Consider the following 24,695-nt stretch of genomic DNA (forward strand, 5'->3'; position numbering starts at 1 on the left):
CTTTGAATTGTGAAACTGATTTCTTGACATATTCTTCATTTCCATAAACTGATTTTTGAAACTCACTTCAAGAAATTAAGGACTAAATTTTCCTAACAGTTGAAAGACCCGATATACCACAAATAGAAGGAGTAAAAGTTGACTTCATACAACTTGTAACAAAACAATCTAGCTTTCTCCAATAGACCCCCTTTAGATTTAAGCTTGAAACACCATTAACCATTATTTAACTGATTTGTTCTTCCCCAATAAAATCCATACAAATCGGTTGAAACAATGATCGACTCAAACTGATCCCATATTATTTGAAGGTTTCCATATTTTTTCCAAAACTTTCTTAATTTGTCGTTGCTTTGAAATCATACAAAAACTTAAAATATAATATAGGGTCAACTTCGAAAATAAAATTCTTAAAGAATCCTCTAAATTACAAATTCATATAATACAGGCTCAACTATTACGACGTATTATTCAGGGTAGATATGGAAAACATTTACTCTCTTTCCATTTTCTTAATCTGCGTGAAAACATTCACACGGCCACACCTTCTTCTAAACTGGGACGGAGTCATGGAAGAGGGAGTATATTAAAGAATGGTAAAGATAAATTAAGAGCATTACCATATCTTGAGCAGCGGAAGTAGATAAATTAATAGTTGTACCTCGTCTTCTCGAGTAAACCAACAAGGACATGGACACATCTGAGAAAAATTATTGATAAAGATCAGAAAACAAAGATGAACCTTGATTCGAAAATTGACCTAAATCAGTAAAAATTATGTCAAAAAATTTGATTTGAATCAAAAAGGGTATGAAAATGATATTAATTCAATGATCAGTGTAAAAGATTACCAAAACAATTTATGTACATGAGATGTAAATTTTTGATTTTGGTCGAACCTAAAAGATACCATGAGAAACGAACATTACTACACTTTATTAGAATGATTTTGTCCAACTGGTAGGATTTTATTACTGGATATTTATAGGACAAGATATGTTGAAACCACCGTTGGACACAGAACAGAACTCATTTGACTACTGTTGACTTAACTTACACATATATTCCACTATAGCATTTTGCTAAGAATGCAAATATTGGTGAGGCTGTGACAAGTCCAACCATGGATGTAGACGACAAAATACCATACTGGAGATTAGTCAAGTTGAAGGCTCCTTGAATTCCTGTACCAGCGATACATTCACCACTTTCTTTGCACACCTACCGATTCCATTCACACCAGTACTTGCTATTACTTACTCGCCCATCAAAAGTAACTCTAGTTGCACCAAGAAGTTTTTCTCGACTGAATTTGTACCTAATGGTGGCTGTGTATTTTTGGATACAACCTCCACGGAACTATTTCCAGATTCCTCTGCCAGGTTAAGTATTTCTTGTTGGTGCTGCCATCAATAAGTCAGCTCAGAAAGTTGCATTGTTTTTGCGATTCTTTAAGTTTTCTCCAATATCTCAAACTTCTCTTGTACAAGAAAGAAAATACATAAACAAAAGATTTATGGAGCACAAAATTGTTGATTAACATTCCATAACGAAGCAGAAACAATGGATATATATAAACAGTTTTAGAGCTCCCTTGCAATCTCGACGAAGTATATATGTAATGTATGTGTTAAAAAAGGGTAGTTGGCTCATCCAAAATGCATGTAACTTCACGCATTTGGAATATTAACAATAAGCTCACTGCTCACCTCAAGTGGTTTGTAGTTTCCGCAGGGGACTCCAATTTCAGTCGCCTATGGGCCAGTGAGATGCTATATGGGCCTTTTCTAACGGACTAAGTTTTTGAAGAATCATTTTTTGGAAACCTATTTTGGGGCATACTAGATTTTTTTGAGGCATACTAGATAATGCCAAAATAGGGTCACTAAATAAAAAACAACATCACCCCTCATCCATCATTTTTGATAATGGCATAACTACCCTTATATAATTAGTGTAAATGATTATGATTAGAATTGATTAAGTATGAATTTTAAGGATTGATTAAACATTAAATTATTAGTGGTGAATTAGTAGAAAAATCAAATTTATGTGAGAGAGTTGGGATTTTTGAGAGGAAGAAGAAGAAGTGAAGAAAAAAAACTTGGGTTTTGACTTTTGAGATTTTAGTGATTAGAAGTGACCAAAATGTGTGATTCAAATCAGAGGTAAACTTCTATCGAGGTTTAATTTCCTTTTATAAGTTGAATCTGCCAAAAAATTGAATTTTTAAAACCCAGATCTGCTGACCAGATGAATAGTTCGGCTGATAACTTTTGAGCAGAATCTCTGTTTTTTTGAAATTATACCTAGGTTCGGCTGATAACTTGTCAGCCGAACCTAGGTATAATTTCAAAAAAACAGAGGTTCGGCTCAAAAGTTATCAGCCGAAATTCACTCAGAAACTGAATCATCCACTAGGTTCGGCTTGAAAAATTGAGGTTCGGCTGGAAAATTGAGGTTCGACTGGAAAATTGAGGTTCAGCTGAAAATATTGTAAAGTCGCATTAGCCGAACATAGTGTTTCTCTAAATCATACACTAAGTTCGGCTCAAAATTGATACTGCAAGATCAGTCGAACTGATCTTCTGAAAACCCTAATTTCATCTTTGAAATCATATTCTACCGATCAAACAAAATAAAATCAATCAAAAACAAGATGGGTTTGTTACGCATACATTCTAAAATACATCTAAGAGCAATTGAGATTTGGATTTCGCATTCCAACGTCGCTCACTTCTATTCGTGTTTCCGTTGTTTGATTAATTTCTTTATTGAATTGGAGTCCTAGATGTTTAAGTTTAAAGTTTGATTTTTAATTTTAGGTTTTTGAGGATAAGGGAACTATGACAAATTGAAATTGTTTAGGGATATATAAGTAATTACACTACCTTTAGACACCCCTTATAAACCCACTCTAGATAATATAATGGATGAGTATGCCTCAAAAAAAATGAGTATGCTTCAAAATAGGTTTCATTTTTTGGGGACCATGGGTTTTTTGGGGACCATGATTTGATTAGCCACCTTCCCTATAATTATAAGGGGTGTCCTAAAAGGTGGAGATGACTAGTTTACCCATTTACCTAATTAAAATTATAACTAATCTACAACTTCTTCTTCCTCTATTCTACAATTTTTCTTCTTCTCTTCTTCATCAATATATGATGATCTAAACCTGATCGTATACAAATCTAATCAAAAATCATCAAATTTTCATCGTCATCGATTCATTGAGTTTTCATCGTCGATTAATCAATCTTTTATAAAAAAACCTATCCATGAATATTTTCCCACAAACCCATTACTTCTAATTCGTTTTTGATTCAAATTTTGAGTCGTAGTCATCAAAATATGTTGAATTTGGAGGTTACAATAGTAAGTTCGGTTAAGATAATTTTGAAAAAAAACCCTAGTTTTACAACCGAACTTTTAAAAATGAAGAACACGAAGAACACTTCGGCTAAGAATTTTTTTTTGCCTAACCGAACACCTGAGTTCGGTTGAGTCGCAAAAATAATTCCAAAACCGAACTCTTCTCTATATGGCCAAATGTTGAGTTCGGTTTAATAGCAAAAAAAATTTTTTTTGCGAACTTACTGAACTCTGTTGTTTAAAGTTCGGTTACAACGTGGTCGAGTCGACTGAACCGAACAAACTCTGTAAACTCAAGCATAGTAGTTCGGTTACATTTGATTTTTCATCAGCTAGCCGAACAAACAAAAACTCCATTAAAGCTCTGGTTCGGTTGCCTGTGATTTTGGATTTATTAACCGAACTGCATTTGCAGAAAATTCGGTTACATGTTCTTCATATAATCTAACCGAACTTTGTTGACCTAGTTGAAATTTTTTTGTTACAATTTCGATTTTGAAGATATTTTAGGCCATCTATAACAACATTCACTAAGTTACAAGCATACTTCGGTACCCAGAGGATATTTTTTCTCCAAATTCACCCATCTCAAAATAATTTTTTTCTCCATCTTCTTCTTCTTCTTCTTCTTCTTCTATCACTTTAGTCACTCAATAATTCTACTTTTAAAAAAAACAATCTATTAATTTAACCTTAATCCATGATTAATCACACTAACTAATCATTATACAAAAATAATCAGGAGGGTAATTTTGGTATTAATATAAATATTTAGATTAGGGGTGACCTAGAATTACTTCTAATGTCTTACCCAAAATAAAATAATGGTCCCCAAAGAAAAAAGACGGGTCCCCAAAAAAAAACCGTTCTTTTTGAATAGGAGGGACTAGGGAGCCTAGTTAGTAAGTTCGCGAATGATTCGCGAATCATTCGCGAATTTTTCCGTATCACGAATTTTACCGTCTTATTCGCGTACGTTTGCAACTCCGAATCCAAGTCGCGTATTATGTGGCATTCCCGGATTATTCGCGAACCGTTCACGAATTTTACGTATTCCGAATGATACGTCCGCTTAATTCGCCATAAATTCTTTAACTTTTACTTTTCAAAGACTCCATTTTTTGGGCTTTACTGCCTTCCGAGCATACACGACCGAATATTAGAAGTGTTGTAATTTTTATGAAACAAAAACGACTGAAGAGATTTGAAGGTGAAGGTGAGAGAGATCTCAAACTCACTAACCAAGCATCTAAACCACCATACGACGTCCTCTTGGATAACTAATGTTGTATATATTATTAATATCATCATATTAAGTTTATTTTTTCTTTAAATAACTCACACATATGCATAAAAATTGGTCTATGACCTTATAAATACAAATTATTTGTTATATATAGATACCGAATTTTCAGAGCCGAACTCACATTTATAAATCGAATTATACACGTACGTATGCCGTTCCGAATTACTGACGAATCACGTCCCGTTGACCGAATTTTGGACCGAATCTGGATTTTATAAAACCGTATAATACTCGTACGTTTGCCGTTCCGTACGTTTGCCGAATCCCGAATTGCTAACTAGGCTAGGGAGTATTTTCATTTTCTTGGCAAATCCTCATGGAAATTCTTAACAAAGAAATAAAAGAAAGTGTCCAAGAAAAAATGGAAATAAGGGGACTTGAACTTCCAATTGAAAAAGTGGAGGTGGCCATAACAACACCAACCTTGCTAATGGGAGGGTACCAAACCACGCACAACACAAACTGGAAAATGCTTTTTGTATATGGTTTTTTGGTACCCCATTAGGCATTAACTGCCATGGGTCACAGGATGAACTCTCATCTTGTGGTCAAGAAGTTCGAGGGCATAAAACGCCCGACCATTTTCGAAAGAGAAAAACAAGGAAAGAAAAACGTTACGAGTACAATTTTTGGTTAGGGATGGCTGGTTTATTGGTGTTGTTAGCCCTCTTGCTCCACAAAATATAGTTGATTGTTACTTCTTACGCTCTAAATGTTAAAATTGTTGTTACAGAGATTATCAAATTTCACGGGATACTAAAATTTATGTAAAACCACTTTTATTTTGATATCCAAACATGTCACGGGGTGAGGACTGAGGTGCTTCTTGAATGCCTTTGGAACCCTTTAAAAGTGTATGGGCTTTGTGACATGGGGGAAGACACTGGGTAGTTTAAATTTAAGGGATAAGCTGAAGTCATGTATGAGCTAATATTTCACATGTACGTATTTAATACGTAGTCTCTTCTCCAACCGTCAACTACAACCATATTGTAATGTATGTACTTAAATTGGATGTATGCATTGCTCCCCATTCAGGAAATGCCATACCCAACGTGCATCCTCATTCTTTGTGGAAAAGATGAGATTGTTGTTTACTGATTTGTTTCCTTTAGATTGAAATTTGACTAAAGAAGAAAAAAGCATCCCATTATTGACAATGGTGAGGTCACATTGTCCCTGCTTTCACCTTTACCAACTTCATGTCTTCGGTTTATTATTTTTATGTTTCTTTTGAGACTATTCTTTGTCTTTAATCATTTTCTTCAATTTTCCAGCAAGTTTGTTATTTGTTTAAGTTCAATAATCAAACAGCTTCCTAAAAAAACATCCTGTTATAGGGGCGGCATGTTCCATTAGAAGGGCGGCAAGTGTGATAACAATGTCCCTCTAGTTGGTTAGGGGGTCTCCTATAGGGTTGTAAATTGACTAATTTACCCATTCTATTTTGGTTGAAAATACATAATTGTCCTCCCTTATTTCTAAACCTAATGAATCAAAAAAATCAAAACAGTTTTTTTTTTCATCTTCATCTTCTCTTCTCCTCTTCCATTAAAGCTGAATTTTCATCGTCCTCGATTAATCGGAAATTTGAAAAATTGATAATCATTGATTGAAAACTATATTAGAAATGCCGAAGAAGAAGGTTTACGAAGATTGAAGTTAGTTTTATATCAAAAATCAGGGTTTGGAACAAAATTGAAATTGAAATTTCTGTGTAGCATGTGAGTTACGGTTGGTAATAACGCCAATTGGAACCGTAACTACATATTTGGTTGATGTTACAGTTCATTTAACTCAAATACCAACCGTAAGTTCTTGATTTTGATTTTTTTTACCAACCGTAACTGGTATTCTGTTTGGGTTTTCCCAAATTGAACCAGTTACGGTTGGTATTCGATAATTTATGAAAGTTACGGTTGGTCAAGAGCACGATTCCAACCGTAAGTTCTTCTGAAAATGTAAAAGTTTTGATTTTTTTACGTATTTTAGATAGTTTTGAGCGACAAAAAACTAATGGGAACTAATTTAGAAGTATAACTGGTCAGTTTCAGGCTCTGGTTCTTCACTTTATTGGCTAATTTCTTCAATTGATTGAAATTGACCTTGACTGGGGGTTAAAACATCTCTACCATCTAACAAATACTCCATATCAGGATCTCCATCAGGAGGTATGGGGTATTTGTTTTCTCTATCGTATAGAGATTCACCAATCTCAAATTTGCCACTGGAATCACTCATTTTGGTTGAGTGAATCAAAATCTAGAATTTCACAAATATCACAAAAGTTTCTTTTTTCTTCTCCTCACAACTTTTTTTTTTCTAACTCTAAAAATCTGATTTTAGAGTTATTATAAGTGAAACTTAATTATCAACATTAATCTTAATTATCATCACTAATCTTGATTATTAATAATAATGGTTAATTGGTCATTTCCATATATTTTTTTTTGATAAGAAGTGACATGAGTTACCATATAATGACCCTTTTTGTCCTATTAAGTTGCCGCCATTCTAATGGATCATCCCGCCCCTCTAATAGGATTGTAAAAAAAAGAGTAAACAAAGTGTTTTCCAAGCCACAGGGTAACTTGCTATACTCCAAACATGGATATCCACACCGAAATGCACACGATCACACTCTATCAGACACCGGCCCGAACACTTTCCACCGGAACAACAGCTCCATTATTCATCTTCCGGCACTGGTCTCATAGTTTTGGAGTTGAATACTGGCAGATGAATAATGGAGTTGGTTGTTGTTCCTTTTCCCCCATGACAAACTTTTGCTTGAAAATATCTCCCTTTTCCAACACTCTCTACACACCGTCCGATCAACCCCATCTAGATTTATGCCACGTAAGACTCTTGCTAAAATTGTAGGACCCACATTATTTCCAACCTCAAAAAGCCAGCAAAATCTCATTCATCCTGGAAACAATCCCCATTGCCTGAAAAATCCCCAGCACCACCATCACCACCGCCGCAACACCCAGATCAACTCTGTAGCAACTATAAGAACACCCCCAAATCATCAAAATCCAATCTTTTCACCGCCCCTTTGATTGTATTTATATATTGTATTTGGATTTCATATGTCAATCTTGAGAAGAAGAAAAGGACCAGAACCACCACCACCAGAAAAGACTCATGAGAATGAAATTGAAGACGATAAGAAGAAAAATACATCAACGTCAACAGATGAATCGACTAAGAAGAGAGGGGGGAGATTCTCTTGTGTTGATAATTGCTGTTGGTTTATAGGATGTGTGTGTTCAATATGGTGGTTGTTATTATTTTCATATAATGCTATGCCGGCATCATTTCCGCAATATGTAACAGAAGCAATAACTGGTCCATTACCTGATCCGCCTGGTCTTAAATTACATAAAGAAGGGTTAATTGCTAAACATCCTGTTGTATTTGTACCTGGGATTGTTACTGGTGGTCTTGAGCTATGGGAAGGAAAGAGTTGTGCTGATGGATTGTTTAGGAAAAGACTTTGGGGTGGTACATTTGGTGAAGTCTACAAAAGGTATTATCTTTTTTAATTTTATTGGAGGAAATTTTGATGTTTTTTTAGTGATTTAATTGAAGAGAATTTTGGTTAGGAATTCGACTTTGCGTGTTGATAAGTAGCATACCTTGCAAATTACTTTATTAGGAAGTTTTGTTGTATTGAGAAAACCCCGTATGTGGAAAAGTAGTGTTGACTGCTGCTGAGATTTGGGTTGCTTTTCGGATTTTGGTGTGTATATGAAGCATCTGTGAGGTCATTTAGATAGGTAATTTTTTGTCTATGTTATAAGAAGAAATACGTTTCATAGAGAAATTAGCTAAATTTCATTCGTCTTGTGATTATTGTCCGAAGAAAAAAACAGTACCTTCAATTACTTTTTGAGGAAATTTCTGTACTTCAGAGAAAACCTGAGTAGTGACATACTGTTGGTAGTAAAACTCTAATTTGGTTACCCTGGAAAAGGATTTTTTGGTGATGTCTGATGTGTGTAAAAGCTAGTACATGATTTGCATAGATGTCAGCAACTTATAACGGCTGTTGGAGTGTATTGGGTATTCCTGTTTTTGGGAGTTTCATTATCAGGTTTAGTAAGTCTGTGTAACTCTTATCAGGTTTACATGTGATGTTGTTATGGTTTTGGGAGAGACATTTGTAAGTGGTTATAATAGATCTATGGATCAAACAGTTGTATTTGTATCTTTTTATAAAGGATTTGACCTTTCCAGTATTGACTTGTATGGAATTGTTATTTTTTGGTTACTATCATGATTGGAGTATTAGTTAGTTGGAGGCTTCAAGGTTGGACTGTGGATTTTGTTCCTCGTGGGATGCAATTGTGCATCCCATCATCATTTCCCTAAGTTCTTAAAGTAGTGTTTGAATGTAACTAAGTTGTCAGTAGGAGATTATTATACCTTATTCTTGTAGTTGGTACAGAATTATGCAAGGTTGTTGAACTTGAGATTTCAATTTTCGGATTTATTTTTAGGAAAAGATATCTCTAAATATCTTACTTTATAGTCGGAAAAGTGACTTTGAAGGAAGCTATCTCTAGTGGTCACGAGGCAGATTTTGGAACAGTAGATGCTAAGTTGATATAGGATGAATGTCATATTAACCGCAAACAACCAAATCGATGACCTAATTACATATTACATGCATTTTCGAATACTGCTAAGAAGCTAAGAAGACCTGTGAGCATCTTGCTGATAATCTATGGTACTTTGCATTTATTGCTTATAGATCAGTAAAGCTTATTATGAAATTGAAAGCGAACATATTAGATGTAGCATAGCTGCATTTGTCTTGTTAAGAATGTGGTTTCTGTTATCACTTAATTTTTGTACCGGAATATGAATGTCGGAGTTGAAGTTTGCCTTCATAAGATAAGAAGTGGGTAGACTAATTCTCCTGTCTGTTGAAATATATTCTGAATGATATTATTGAACTTGTTTGGTTGAATGTTCTGCAGACCTTTATGCTGGGTTGAACATATGTCACTGAACAACGAAACTGGTCTGGATCCTGATGGTATACGAGTTAGGCCGGTCACTGGACTTGTTGCAGCAGATTATTTTGCACCTGGATATTTTGTATGGGCAGTCCTGATTGCCAATTTGGCGCGCATCGGTTATGAAGAGAAAACCATGTACATGGCTGCATATGACTGGAGAATATCATTTCAGAATACTGAGGTAATCACTTGTTCGCACATTTCTTGCTTTTTTGTTCATTCAATTTCCGCTATTGTCAGATTGCCTCCCTCAATCCCGATGAGAATAAATCAAAGCCTCATTTTGTGTTGGATCATTCACTGAGAAATTCTTAAAATGAGTTCCTTGAAAAGTTGATGCAAATATATGAATGTGTTCCACATCTTTGAGATATATGTACCCTCGTAATTATGGTCATTCAATCAAATGAGACTTTGATGAACAATAAATTGATTTGTTTGTTTCAATCATTCTTACCCGCCTCCTGGTCTATCAGTAACAAAATGGACTATTTTGATGTAAGAAACATTTCAGTGGCATATTTTAGTGTAACTTTTCCAACAACGTGTGTTTTGCGTTTGTTACTTTCTTGCAGCAATAATGAATTTCAAATATTGAATTTATTAGGTTCGGGATCAAACCCTTAGCCGAATTAAAAGTAATATAGAAGTCATGGTGGCGACAAATGGTGGTAAAAAGGTTGTTGTCATTCCACACTCAATGGGTGTTCTGTACTTCTTGCACTTCATGAAATGGGTTGAAGCACCCGCTCCCATGGGTGGTGGTGGTGGACCGGATTGGTGTGCGAATCATATAAAGGCAGTGATGAACATAGGTGGACCATTTTTAGGGGTTCCAAAGGCAGTTTCAGGACTTTTCTCCTCTGAAGCAAAAGATGTTGCCGTTGCAAGGTACTATTTGAGATTATATAATCTGTATTAAAGGAAACTAATAGTATTAAGTTTTGTCTGTGATATTCATCCCCATGCTTTCGGTTTTGCATTACCGTTGACTGATTAGATTTCCTTTATGTAGGGCCATTGCACCAGGTGTCTTGGATAAAGACTTGTTTCGTCTTCAAACTCTGCAACATGTAATGCGGATGACCCGTACATGGGATTCAACGATGTCGATGATACCAAAGGGTGGAGACACTATATGGGGTGGTCTTGACTGGTCGCCTGAAGAAGGCTATGTTTGCAATCTGAAAAAACGAAAGAGCAACAGTTCCCAGGTTGTAGATCAAAATGGGACAGTCGCCGAAGGGTGTACAACTAAAAAGGCACATTACGGGCGGATGGTATCATTTGGGAAAGACGTAGCAGACGCTCATCCATCTGCGATCGAACGTATAGATTTTAGGGTAAGCTTTCTCTTTTCATATCTTCTGCCTTTTTAGTTATGGAATTAATTTTTATACCCCTTGAATTGTGTCTGATGGCTGTGGAAACCATGAAAAGGCCAAAGGGCTCAAAGCTGAGTTCTGCCAAGATACTATGGGATCTTCAGAAAACAAATACCAGTCTATAAATGTCTGTAGTTCTCTTTGATGTTGACCATTAGGAAGTTTTGAAGTTGGTATATCTGCATGATGCCTTCCTGTAGCTATCACCTCCTTGAAAGTAAGTTAGTTGCAGACATCCAGATGGGCCCCGTTGACAAATATTATTAAGCTGTTTAAAGGGTCGGCAAAGCCCTTTTCCGTCATGCAGTAACTAAGTCTTAGGTTGATTGCTTTTATAAACTTGTTTTCAAGGGTATTTTGGGCTTAAGTCTCTTGAAAATGGCAGTAAGTTGACAAGGAATTTGTTAAATCTTCAGTTGCACGTCTATGTTTTAGTATTCTTGAATGCTCATATTTCCATTGATATGTGAACCCTCTCATGAATATGATCTTATGGAGTGTCAGAAGCATAAGGGTTTTGCAGTGTCCTTAATTAAAACCTTTATATTTTGTTTAAGGTTCTTGGGTCAGTTCTTAAGCTTTGGACCATGTTCCGCGACCATCATATCATTAGACATGTGTGCATACTATCATGGCATGTTCAATATCAAGTTATCAATAATAACTTCCAAAAATCCTCTATTGTTATAAATTGCTGATGTAACTATTGTACAGGACGCTTTTAAAGGTCACAACCTTGCGAATTCGACTTGTGATGATGTATGGACGGAGTACCATGATATGGGCTTTGCTGGTATCAAAGCTGTTGCAGATTACAAGGTCTACACTGCCGGATCAATTATAGACCTGCTCCATTTTGTTGCTCCAAAGATGATGAAACGTGGAGATGCTCATTTCTCGCATGGTATAGCTGAGAATCTGGATGATCCTTTGTATGATCACTACAAATATTGGTCAAACCCCTTGGAAACAAAGTAAGGGTTTACATGGTATCTTTGTCATTGGTCTAGTATGAATCTGGATGATCCTTTCAATGATCACTACATTTTTCTACTTCCGTCTAATGGTTTTTTCACTTGCAGATTGCCAAATGCACCTGACATGGAGATATTTTCTATGTATGGTGTTGGAATACCTACTGAGAGATCATACGTATACAAATTGACTCCGACCAGTGAGTGCTACATCCCATTTCAGATAGATACCTCAGCTGAGAGTGGCAAAGAGGAAGAAGGGAGCTGTCTTAAAGGCGGTGTCTATACAGCTGATGGAGATGAAACTGTTCCTGTTCTAAGTGCTGGTTACATGTGTGCAAAAGGTTGGCGTGGGAAAACTCGGTTCAACCCTTCTGGAATTAAAACTTACAATAGAGAATATGATCATGCTCCTCCCTCTAACCTCCTAGAAGGTCGAGGAACGCAGAGTGGTGCACACGTTGACATAATGGGAAACTTTGCACTCATTGAAGATGTTATAAGGGTAGCTGCAGGAGCTACGGGAGAAGAATTAGGCGGTGATCAAGTTCACTCTGATATCTTCAAGTGGTCTGAAAAAATCAAATTGAAATTGTAGTTTGAGATACACCTTACTGCTATACCATTCATTACTGATTTGGCTATCTGTACATTGTATGTTATTTTTCATTCTATTTTTTTTTTCCTTAAAGGGCAGTGTAATTTAAAAGGTCAGTGTAACTGTAACCCTTTTATTGATTATTATGTAAAGCAGGAAGATGATTACACGAGTAGTGGAATCTGGTCAGTTTATTTACAATGACGTTACGAAGAAACTCCGGTTGACATAAGGACACAAATTTTGAACCAGACCATCGGCAGCTTGGTTGCCTTCTCGGTGGACGTGGTTGTCCCAGTTACCAATTGTTGGAATTGTTTGACATTTTTTTTTCTCACAAGAATTGTTGACATAGGCACCATATATAGTGTGCATTGAAGTAGCTAATACCGGAGGTTTTCTTTGTACCGTTTGCATCAAAAGAGTTGGTCTGACGAGAGGTGGTTGTGTAAATGACTCATGCATCAAGCTAGCAGTGAAAAAGATTGTTGGATGTTAGATTCTTGGTAGCTGACACAGCGAGGCTAAAGCGCATTTGGGATTGCTTTGTAACCAACTTGTAACAACCATCAAAGTTCTTTTTTCCAATGGCATTTTCATTTTATGCCAAATAAATTTTAAAAGCTATCCAAAAATAGCTTTTCAAATCAGTAAAAGTAAAATTTGTGGACTCACTAAATTTTAAATAATCTATTCTCTATTTTAACATGGTTATTATGATTAAACTAAATATATTTCAAATAAAAAATAGCGTATTTTTTTATTATTAATAGATGAGTTTTATTTAAAAATCTTTTAAACCATGTCTATTTTCGTCATTCTCATCATAAGCACTTCAACACAACAATTGTCCAAACAGAATTTACAGTTTATTGCTTCTACAACACTTTACATATTATAGTTTATCAAACGTCTAATTGTTTAATTTTTACAGTACAGCACAACAAAAAATCGTTTTGTAAAAAGCACAACAATACCAAACTAATAGTGTGTTTGGATGCACACTCAGAAGTTGTTTTTTGACTTACGGAGGTCAAAAAATCAGAAGTCAGTTTGGCAATAAAGTTTCAGAACGACTTCTACAAGCAGAAAAGTCAGTATTTTGTGAAGCAAAATAGTTTTGCTTGTGAGTTCTACTTCTGGAGAAGCAGAAGTCAGAAGCAGATTTGTATCCAAACGCGTTAACCGTTCTGCTTTTTATAAAAGCACTTTTCTGCTGTACCTTGTTGTGTAATGTTGCGTAAAACGAAGCAGTTGAACGCTTGGTAAAACATAAATTAAAACTTATTAAAAAAGTGATCAAACTGTGTTTAAATGAGTGTCCAAACCGTAGAAAATACACTGGGAACAAAGGTCTTGCTGCAACTCTTGATGAAATGTCTGATCACTGTGATTCCAATGAAGACGAAAAATCAAGTGTTGCGCTTCTTTGTGAAGATATTGATTTTGATAATTGTAGCAATACATATATCAATCTTGATATTCTTTCAGAAGGAGACACAAGCAATCTGGAAGAAAAAATTGACCTTTCTTCGGGAAACTCTTTGTCTGATTTTTCAGGTTCCACTCTGTGTCTAGTAGCTTGTACATCTCGGGCGTCTGAATCATCTTATCCATTGACATGCTCTTATTGTTCACTCAAAGGTCATGAACTCTCAAAGTGTTTCAAGTACAAACACAAGATGAGATATGTCAATAAACTTCAACGAAGAGCAAATCGGCTAGCAAACAAGCTCAAACTTGTTCAAAAAACCGCTGAGGTATGTAAGATTTTATCCTCTTCAAAGAAGTTAGTTTCCAAAGAGAAGACAAGACCACTAGAAAATAGAGTATGGTCTAAACATTTTGAAAGACAAGGTTCTATGAATTCCTTTCAAAAAAGGTTATGGTGGAAAAATTGTTGTTCACAGCAGCACAATTTAATTGTGTTGTTTTGGTGCATCTTGTCTCATGTGCCTGATAAAAAAAACAAGATTGTGCACACCTCAGGACTTAAGAAAATAATGTTTTTGTTTGCTTAGATTTTCCGTGCATTTTGTGAAATTGGAATTCTTTCATATTGGAAGGGACTTCCCTGTTTAATCAATAAAAAAGGGTTATTCTCGACAATTCTACTCTCTTTAAGGTTGTGATTGTGCGTGCGTGAACTTGTGTGGTAAAGGTTCCGTAACCCTACATTCATTTTCCTTCTCTGAAACTCTTTTCATCTTAAGACTGCCTGTTGACTTTAAATTGTGATTTCCTCTCAGAAACCCATACACGTATGGATACTCCAAGCATCATGTGGTTCTGATGGAAAAGATGTTAGTATGATTGTTAAGCCATCAATCATTAAGGAAAAAAAGAAATCTCCGTTACCTCCAACTTTGAAAAGAAAAAGAAGGAATGTGAGGAACCAAGAGTTGTTCCTTCGAATTCTCAGAAGTTTTCTGGTGTTCGTGAAGAGTTGAAGGAAACAAGGAAGGAGATTCAGCAAATAAAGGCCTTTGTTATGAGAACTCTCAAAATTTCAGAAGGCCCTGGTTCGACATCCTCAGCCTAGAAGGTTTGTTGGAATTGACTCCTTTCTTCACGAACCTTATGTACCTATGGCTGTTGACGACAAGGAGTTCGGGGACGATAAAGAATTCTTCAGACGTCTCAATGTCTAGTAAATCTTCTTATGAGAATTTATTTCTTGTGTTTTTAGAAGAATAACTAGGGTTTGGAATAACCGTTATTGTGAGTACACATAGCTATGTCCAACGTTTTCATCTTCATGTTTTTAGATTTATTTATTTAAATTCTAAGTCTTTTGGAAGATGATGTTTGCAATTTTAATCTTTACGATTTTATATGTTGCAAATTGTTATGGGATATGTTGTTTACGTCCGTGAACCTGTGACTGTCCCATACTTGTTCAAAAGTTATCTCTATTATGTCGGTTTGAAAGTATTGATAAAAGATAGCATGAACTTTTGACAAACAAAAGTTAAATCCTTTTACGTCATTATACAAATTTTGATGGAAGAAATGATGAACTTTTGTTTACAAGGATTATGTCTATTATATGTCATTGTGCAAATAGTGATGAAAAATAGAACGAATTCTTGTATATTCCGCAGTACTGGTCGATATCCGATCCACATTTTTGTGCACATACTGTGTTGCTCCGTAAGTTTTCGTGTGTCGAGCATGACCAATTGAATTGATCATTTTTGTGGTTGATTCAATTGAGATTTTTGGATTCAAATCCATGTTTTCATGTGATTTGGTTATATCCAAAGAAATCCTTCTTTTCTTGTAAAAGCAAGGTCGCCTTTGTTGTCTTTCGGGAATGACATATTATGGGGGAGAGTTCTTAATTGAACTTGTGATTAATTGCCAAATCTTTGTGGGGAGTGCGGCTGTGGAATATTATAGGGGTTATCTTGTATATTTATAAACTCCTTGATGAATGCATTTAGCTTCGGCTTTATGATTGCATCTAAATAAGTTGGTATGTTATTCTTTTTTTGTCATGAAGAATCTCTATGAAAATTTCATGGGAATCCCACTAGCTTTCGTACCTTTGCCAATTTATATTGACAAAAAGGGGGAGAATTAATGTGTAGTTTCATACTACAAATACATATGGTTTACAAATCATTATGTAAGGGGGAGTCGTTTCATGTTAAGATGAAGTATTGACTAAGGGGGACTGATACATAGCACCATAGTATTGTTGTCAAAGTTGTGATACAATTGAACTTTGATGCTGTGTAATAATACAATGACATTGTATAACGATGATTGAGAGCATTTGTTTTATCATTGTTATCGCTACGGATATTCAACAACTATGATGCTGAGTTGAACACGTTTAGAATCATGGAGTACTTGGAAGTGACGAAGTTTTCGAGTCGTGTTGAAGATGCCAAGGAGATCAAGCATTTGAATGAGAAGCTACGAATTTTTATTTATTTTTGTAATCCATATGTATTGATAGTTTTGTCACTAAAATTGACAAAGGGGGAGATTGTTAGAGAACTGCTCGGTCGAACTCGCATGCGTTGCTATCTCAAGCATGTTTGTCAATGTTAGTGATCAAAACTATAAGTCTTGATTTCTAGCCTATTTGTATAGATGTCTCGGACTAGGACATAAATTGTGTAGTTGAGCTTAGACTTCACGACGTTCATCATTTGAAGACGAAGAACTACTAAGGGGAGCTTGTGAAAATTCATCGACAAAAGGTATGTGGACACTTAAACTCATCTATCACTTGGAAAGCCTATTTCTACTCTATCTCCTATATTGAGACACAAGTCGTATTACGATATAGTTTTCTATATACACATTTGAGATTTCGAGCTGAGTTTATCTCGCTTACATATTTTATGTGTTAGCAATCTTTCGCTTCGACCAAGTTCATCTTATATCATGTGAAAATTTCTGAGTAACATCTTACATGGTTTGCGTGATACAATCATTTGGTGTAGTCTTGGAATGTTTCGTTATGATTATTTCAATAACTTGAAAATTGCTTTGATGCTAATAGTGTGTGAAAACGGCTATTGTCATCCTCTAAGAAAGTTTCAATGATTGCGACACAACCAAAGGAATGTTATTTGTTTAGGAGGTTTTGGACAAATTTACTTTACACGATTTACGAAAAAAATGTAAAGAAAAATAGTCCAACTACATTATCAATATCGACAACATAATAAACCTGGAGCATGTGAGTTTTAACTTTGCAAGCCAGTATTTTTTATGGCATGTGAGATTTTAACATGATATCAAATAGGTGTTTCTAAAACACTTGTAACTTACATATATCAGGTATTGTTATTGGGCAAGGATCCAATGACATGATTATTCCGACCAAATTTAGTTGAAGGTTTAGATATTCTCACTCATGTTAAGAAAAGTGAGAGAGTAAATTTTTGCCAAATATATCCCTGAAATTTAATTCTTAAAATCGTTCCTTGTGTCTAATATATAATTTCAATGAAGGGACAAATCAGAAAAAAGTTAGAAAAAATTTAAAAATCTTTATCTATTTTAACTAAAATAAATCATAAACCTTTAACTAACCGAGCGAAGTGAATAGTATGAAGCTTCAATATGTCCTAGGTGTTGTTCAAATCAGTAACTGAAACAAGCTAAGATAAGAACACACAACTAGGGAATACTACAATTAGCACTACTGAAACAAGCTAAGATAAGATAAGATAAGATAAGAACGCACAACTAGGGAATACTACAATTAGCACTATAATAACCGAGACTCATGATTAGCATTACTGAAACAAGCTAAGATAAGAACGCATAACTAAGAAATACTAACGATTATATAGGCGTTGGAATCTGGCTAAGGGGATATTTTCTTTAGTACCCCCTTCTTATTCTTTTCTGTCCTTTATCATAATAAAAATAAAAAGAAATCCTTAAAACCTAAATCGATAGTACTCTATTCTTCTTCTTCCCTTCTTCGATTCATCGTGATTGATTAACGATTCCAAATATTTCTTCATCAATTCATAACTTCTACAAAAAAAAAAACGAAATCGAAACAATGTTTTAGGCATTGCCTTGATCCTGGAGTCGGAACTGCAGCTCAACAAAGAACAAAACAAAAATCTAAAAAATAAACTGTAAAACTTAGGTAATTGTCAGTTATAGAGGAACCGACGGCATTGATCGATAGATGAATGCAATGCCGATTGCAGTACTCGACATTATTTTTAAGATGAATGCAGTGCCGACAGCTTCAGTCGGCATTGTTTTGCGGTGAAGTACAATGCCGACTCCAATGTAAGGTTCTCTAGATTTTTGTACATGTTTGGAGTCGGTATTGTATGTAATAGTTACATCTATCCCGACGGAGGTACAATATCTCTGTTATGAAATTATTCTCGGACAACATGTTCGAAAACATTTTTTCAATGTCGATCGTTTATAATTTAATGCCAACAGTAGGGATGCAATGCTGACTCCTAAGACGTTTCAATACCGATTGTAACGGGGATTCCCGACGTCAAATTCCTCACTAGAATCTCTTACATCGCTCAAATTTCCCAAAATCCTTCCTCTTAACTTAAAAAGATAAAATCAAAATCTAAGTTTAATCCTAACACATTAGGGAATACTCAAGGATATTTAGCAATTACCAAAATTACTTGGGTAAGAGGTACTTCACCAATGGAGCTTAAGATGCTGCTGAGCCAGCGGGCTTCCACTAACCCCTATGCTCCAAACAAAGCCATATTAAACTCTTTTACCGTCCACATCGTGATTGCTTTTTGACACGTAAGCATGATAATAGTCAAACAAATTGAAAAGTATTTGACTAAACCTAATACACCTCCACACTCCATTCTCTGCACTGTCCACCCAGTTCGAATTTCCTACATTCCCCAAATTTTTTCATACATTCCCAAGTCCCAACCAACACTAAACACTTTCCCTGCCTTGCTGTTTCATTAACATTCACTGTTCCACATTTTATTTTTTCGTATGTGCTAAGAAATAAAATTCCTCCTTTTCTTTTCACCTTCTTCTCCAACACCAAAAACCCAAACCTCCAAAAAAAAAAAAAAAAAAACCTTTCAATCCCGCCGAAATCTCACATCCCGGGGAGGTTCTCGATCGTCACACCACCGTTTTCTAGTCACTAAAACCCTCCAAAATCACTTAGAATCTCCTCAAACTCAAAAAATCAGAATGCAGAAAGTGGTGCAACAACCAAGGGTTTCTGGTAACGGAGTCAGTCGTCGGAGAGGTGATTCTCAGGGGAGTGGAGTGGTGGAGGATGGTAGTAATGTACAGTTTCCGAAATCAGTAAACCCTAGTAACAATTCTACTACCACTGAAGGTAATTTCACTTCACTTGCTTTTTTTTTTTTTTTTTGACCTAGGTTCTTAGAGAGATTGGTTTATTGTGTACAGGTGGTCGTGATGGTGGTAAAATTGGACATGATAGACTTATTTATGTGGTTACATGTTTAATTGGACAACAAGTGGAAGTTTATGTCAAGAATGGGTCTGTATTTTCTGGAATTTTTCATTCGACTAATGCTGCTTCCGACGACAAAGATTTCGGTATGTATTTTCTCGTGTGTTTATGATTATTTGGTTTAGTTGGACTTAGCTGGAGTACTACATTGTATATGTAGTTTTTGTGATTTTTGCAATATTATGGTAGATTGCGCATTTGCGTGTGCATATGAGCTGGTACTGCATTTGTTGGATGGGAAATTGTTGTGGGATTGTGAATGCTTGGTGTCCATCACACTATGAAAGACTGATTTGTGGATTGCACATTTGCGTGCTCATCTAACCTGGTGCTGCATCTGTTTGATGGGAAATTTGTTTGGGTTAATGGTTGGCATTCGGCAATGTGGAATGCTGCTACCTAGAATGCATGCACCAGAAGTGTGATTGATCCGCGGAATGTTTTTGATTCACTATGTTATGTAACTGTTGTTTGTGATTTTAGTATATTGATTAGCTGCTTTTCGATTGTAGGTATAATTCTGAAAATGGCTCGATTGGTAAAAGATGGGTCATGCGAAGGACAGAATTTTGATCCTGATATCATTACAGTACCTCCTTCGAAGACTTTAATAATACCTGCTACAGAGCTTGTGCAAGTTTTAGCAAAGGTGAAACTGCATTTTGAATTTTGCAGTAATTGAGATTTTGTTATTCCAGATTGTTTATTGAAATGTACACACATTAAATTCGTTTCATTGAATGTTAATTGTTGTATTTTGTGTTAGGATGTGTCTGTTACTGGGAATGATGTGGAAAAAGGACTCCAAGGTGAAAAACGGCAGGATATAATGATTGATTCCTCAATATCTAAGTTACATTTGGCTGGGAAAGGGAGACAACTCGAGCGCTGGATCCCTGAAGATAATGATTCCCGGTGTCCTGATCTTGAGAATGTCTTTGATGCCACTGACAATAGGTGTGTTGTACCAAGATTAAGAATTGAATGCGGCTTTCAGGCCACCCTCTTAGCTATTTTAGTGGCTCAATTTTTGCTATTTCTTGATATATCTATATGTATCATATTTTGGGGTTATCATCTTTAACTGTCTACATTTCTCCTGTACTTGATAGTATGTTTCTCCCAGTATATCCTTATATAATTTTTCCTTAACAGGAAATGGGATCAGTTCGAAATTAATAAAACATTATTTGGAGTGGAGAGTACCTTTGATGAAGAAATTTATACCACAAAGCTTGTGAAAGGTCCGCAAATGAAGGAGCTAGAAAGGGAAGCATTAAGAATAGCAAAAGAAATCGAGGCCGAGGACACTCAAGATCTTCACTTGGCAGAGGTGAACATTAACTTGATATCTGGTACTTAATATTAACATCTCTCAGTTGCTAATGGATTGATACATTCCATAGGAAAGAGGCATTCACTTTCATGATGATTGCAATATCGATGAGGAGACTAGATACTCATCAGTGTTCAGAGGTCACGATGATAGCGGATGGGAAGAAGCAGATGAGATTAATTTGGATTCACTAAATAATGAAACATTTGGAGGTTCTTCTAGCTCTGTAATTAGCAAGTCTTCTGATATGGTGAGAGGAAAAAATAATGATGGAGCTACAGCGTCATCAGAGGTAAGAAATGTAATGCACTTTTTCATGTCTGGTTAATCTTTTCCCAGTTTCTTTTGGAACAGGAAAAATTAGTAGTTGTAGATGTTGATACTTTCAGTGTGCCTTCTTTATTGCAATATTAAATATGTATGCAGGAACTGATTTCCAGTTTCCAGGAAAAGTTGATATATTTATTGCTTCTATATGCCATGCAGAATAAAGAATCGTCCTCCCACCATAACAGACACCGCGATCATCCCTGGTTGAGATTTAGTGATCAAGCAAGACAAGATAAGGAGAGAAGGTGTGCTACTAGTTTTCTTTATCCAAGTTCAGTTCCCAGTAGTAGTTTGATTCTTTGGCTTACATTGTCACTGTTATTGGGCAAACCAAAATTATAGAGATGTTGAACCTTTGCTATATGATTTTCTATTAATAGCTGATCTTTCATGTGCAACTTTGAAAAACTGTTTGGTTCAGCTTCTTTTTTCTTTTTCTGATTGATGCATTTCTCAACTTTCTTTAACTTGGTTCTTATAAATTGTATTGTAGGATGAAAGAGAACCAGTCAGGAGAGCATCATCAGGAAGACAAATGTAAACTGAAGACTACAGGACAGGGAACTGTGAGTTAGATTTTGGTCTTGTTGCAAAAATTTGGATTACAGCTCATTACCCTAGAGCAGGCAAATGTAACTAACTTTCACTTAATGCTCTTTCTCAAAATGCAGCTCGCGGAAGCGGCTCAAACGTTGAACTCTGCTGGTATGTTAAACGCATTTTGTTCATTTCTTAGCCCAATGTTTCGTTTTTAAGGTGACTGCGTAGAAGGTTAAGCTACTTTCATGCCTTGAAGAGATCTCAACCTCATTGATGAACAAACAACTTATTTGAATGTTTGAGAAAGTCTTTACATTTTTTTTTGGCACCATTGAATCCCTAATGCATTTAAAGATATAAGACCCTTTGGGCACTATATTTCTCTTAAAAAATATGATGTTCAGTTTTTCGTTCACCTTTGTTGGCTCGTACCATTCTGGTAACTTCTTGAATTAGTTCTCAATAATATTGCTCTATTTCGTTCTGGTTCTTGACTTGTACTTATGATTGCTGTAGTTATGCAATCATCCTTGGAGAAGAAAAAAATTACTCCTGACAACGAGAGTTTATCTTCCAGTACCAAGGAAAATTCACCTTCATGTTGTACTTCCTCCTCTAAGGAAAGAATGGTTTCTTCAAGTGAGTTTTCAGAATCAAGGGGACCTGGCAAAGCACATGGTTCCCGTCCCTGGAAAAAATCTGGTAGTTCTATATCATCAACTTCAGATTGTATTGCTGCTGTGCCTACTTCTAGTAGTCCGGGTTTGTCTCCAAGCTCTTCAATAAGCTCGTTATCATCAGAGAAATCGAAGTTGAATCCTTTTGCTAGGGTGTGTGTCCTTTCTATACATGCCTTTGTGTCTTGTTATCTGCCTCTCTTTTCTTTTGGCAATTTATTTTTAATTCTTGCTGATGAATCTTGTGATATTTTATGTGTATGGAATGTTGTAACAAAGGAGTTCAAGCTGAATCCAAATGCAAAGAGTTTCACTCCTACGCCAACCCCATTGAGGCCTCCTTCGCCAGTTGCTGATGTTCCATACTATTTTCCAACTATTCCTTCTGCTGTCCAATATATGCACGGCCTACCAGTTGGCCTTGGGGTGAGCTCTCTCTTACTTTCGGATAGTTGCTTGAAATAATGTTTCCTGTATGTTAGATACTTACACGCATATCGTCCCTATCAGTAACGCCATGTCTGTTTTTTAGATTGGACCAGTATTTACTGCACCACTGCCAGTTATGTACGGTTTTCAGGCTGCACCAGTCCAAGCTCCCCAAGCATTTGTCCATCCAACTGGACCTCCCCCTGTGGTATGTCACTAATTTTCATTTACTATGAGAACCCTCGGCTGGTCAACTCAACAACATAAAAACTCGAAATATATGAGGAAGCAGTTGTACTTTATATCTTGTATAAACACTTAATAATAGTCGTCTCTCTTTTGTAGTATGTGCAGCAGACGAGTCTTAGCCATTCAAGACAAGGTCTAAACATGCCCACCTATCCTCATGTAAGACAACTGATCTTTCTCTTTGATTGCTGTTCCATTTTTTTAATTATATTTTCATAAAAGTCTGCATTTGGGATGAAAAGTGGATTTTCAGACGATGAAATGAAATGTAGTAACAAGTTGTACTTGGTTTTATTCTTGTCCTGACAGGAAATGACGTCTAAGCGAAGAGATTCTTGATTCCTTAGTTGGCATGCTAATACCATTTGCTCGCGCAATGTCCTGGTGGTTTTCGTTGGTAGAAAAACTTCAGGAACATAGTTATATTGACTGTAAGGCTGTGTCAGCCTTTTACTGTAGGACAATAGCCTGATCTTGAGCCCATGCTTGTTGCATATGTATATAAATTAGAGCAATATCCTAAATCGTCTTAGGTCTTTTGTCTCCCATCTTATCCCTGTCTCTCATCTCTCTTTTGTCTCCCATCTTGGGTCGTTGTTGGATGGTTCCTGGATTTTGACCAGGTGATGTGGTCGGGACTCAGCCCTTTGACAGTTAAAGACCAATTTGACCTAACTATTTTTTTTTATCTTTATATAATCTTCTTATATAGTACATTATTAATTAAGCCTTTTACGTATTTTTATGCTTGCTAAACTCTGTTAGCTTCTATAGGGTTTCAAAAAAAAATTAGTAACAGAAACTATAATTTTGTATCTGATTTTTTTTGTTTTTGTTTTTTGAATTGGGAACCCCCATTTGGCAGGGGGAACCTTATTGAATTGACAAATTTAGTTGATTACAGTTACAATATTTGATATAAAAGGTTGGCAGTGGTTGTCCCAAATTCTTGTTGCTGATACCGCTGGGTGTTGTTGTTGATATTCTATTGCCTCGTTTGCTAGTTTGTCCGCTGCCTGATTAGCTTCTCGGTATTCTTGTGTGAGTTTTACCTGAGGGATCTCCGTCATTAGCATCTTGATTTCTTGTAGCATTCCTTGTATGTACCATGGCAAATTCTCGTTGTCATTTTTTGTCATCTGAACTAAGGATAGTGAATCTGCTTTGAACCATACCGGTTGCCACATTTGTTGCCTTGCTAATCTTGTTGCGAGTAGTAGCCCCCATGTTTCCGCCATTAAGCCTGTTGTGTGTCCAAGAGCCGTTGCTAATGCCATGATTACTTGTCCTGTGTGTGTTCTGCATATGCAACCTGCTCCTGCTGGTCCCTATTGTCCTCTCGCTGCTCCATCTGAGTTTATTTTTATCCAATGTTCTTCCGGTGCCGTCCATCCTACCATTATTGTTGCGTCTCTATATTTTGTAGTTTGGATGTGTTGCGGTGGTTGGTCTGGGCTGTATGGTATAATGTGTTGTTGTGCCCATTC

At 36.0% G+C, this 24,695-nt stretch overlaps 3 protein-coding genes across 4 annotated transcripts; 2 read left to right on the top strand and 1 right to left on the bottom strand.

Moving 5' to 3' along the window:
• Positions 1 to 7,602: 7,602 nt before the first annotated feature.
• Positions 7,603 to 12,872, top strand: LOC113350354 (phospholipid:diacylglycerol acyltransferase 1-like). Its single transcript, XM_026594467.1, has 6 exons — positions 7,603 to 8,216; positions 9,673 to 9,895; positions 10,322 to 10,605; positions 10,730 to 11,057; positions 11,814 to 12,073; positions 12,182 to 12,872. Exons 1-6 carry the CDS (start codon positions 7,777 to 7,779, stop codon positions 12,669 to 12,671), a joined length of 2,025 nt encoding a protein of 674 aa, XP_026450252.1. The 5' UTR covers positions 7,603 to 7,776; the 3' UTR covers positions 12,672 to 12,872.
• Positions 12,873 to 19,182: 6,310 nt separating this feature from the next.
• On the top strand, positions 19,183 to 23,935 carry LOC113350355 (polyadenylate-binding protein-interacting protein 4-like). 2 transcript variants are annotated; one of them, XM_026594468.1, is made up of 14 exons: positions 19,183 to 19,506; positions 19,581 to 19,733; positions 20,160 to 20,296; positions 20,414 to 20,604; positions 20,803 to 20,980; positions 21,054 to 21,284; positions 21,470 to 21,558; positions 21,807 to 21,879; positions 21,985 to 22,018; positions 22,370 to 22,683; positions 22,810 to 22,956; positions 23,063 to 23,167; positions 23,305 to 23,367; positions 23,518 to 23,935. In XM_026594468.1, the coding sequence occupies exons 1-14, from the start codon at positions 19,356 to 19,358 to the stop codon at positions 23,545 to 23,547; spliced, it is 1,896 nt and encodes a 631-aa protein (XP_026450253.1). In that variant the 5' UTR covers positions 19,183 to 19,355; the 3' UTR covers positions 23,548 to 23,935. The 2 variants fall into 2 exon arrangements, with proteins under 2 accessions (XP_026450253.1, XP_026450254.1); XM_026594469.1 differs by having other exon boundaries at positions 19,184 to 19,506; positions 21,054 to 21,275.
• A 163-nt stretch (positions 23,936 to 24,098) lies between these two features.
• Positions 24,099 to 24,485, bottom strand: LOC113352681. The gene has a single exon (XM_026596477.1). The coding sequence runs from the start codon at positions 24,483 to 24,485 to the stop codon at positions 24,099 to 24,101; it is 387 nt and encodes a 128-aa protein (XP_026452262.1).
• Positions 24,486 to 24,695: the final 210 nt, after the last annotated feature.

This window comes from Papaver somniferum, chromosome 2, assembly GCF_003573695.1.
Source record: "Papaver somniferum cultivar HN1 chromosome 2, ASM357369v1, whole genome shotgun sequence".
NCBI lineage: Eukaryota > Viridiplantae > Streptophyta > Magnoliopsida > Ranunculales > Papaveraceae > Papaver > Papaver somniferum.

Coding starts and splice junctions, on each gene's coding strand:
- LOC113350355 (XM_026594468.1), top strand. CDS start 19,356: ATGCAGAAAGTGGTGCAACAACCAAGGGTTTCTGGTAACGGAGTCAGT. Junction 19,734..20,159: donor TTCCGACGACAAAGATTTCG/GTATGTATTTTC, acceptor TTTCGATTGTAG/GTATAATTCTGAAAATGGCT. Junction 23,168..23,304: donor CAACTGGACCTCCCCCTGTG/GTATGTCACTAA, acceptor TCTCTTTTGTAG/TATGTGCAGCAGACGAGTCT.
- LOC113352681 (XM_026596477.1), bottom strand. CDS start 24,485: ATGGCATTAGCAACGGCTCTTGGACACACAACAGGCTTAATGGCGGAA.
- LOC113350354 (XM_026594467.1), top strand. CDS start 7,777: ATGTCAATCTTGAGAAGAAGAAAAGGACCAGAACCACCACCACCAGAA. Junction 8,217..9,672: donor TTTGGTGAAGTCTACAAAAG/GTATTATCTTTT, acceptor AATGTTCTGCAG/ACCTTTATGCTGGGTTGAAC. Junction 10,606..10,729: donor AAAGATGTTGCCGTTGCAAG/GTACTATTTGAG, acceptor TCCTTTATGTAG/GGCCATTGCACCAGGTGTCT.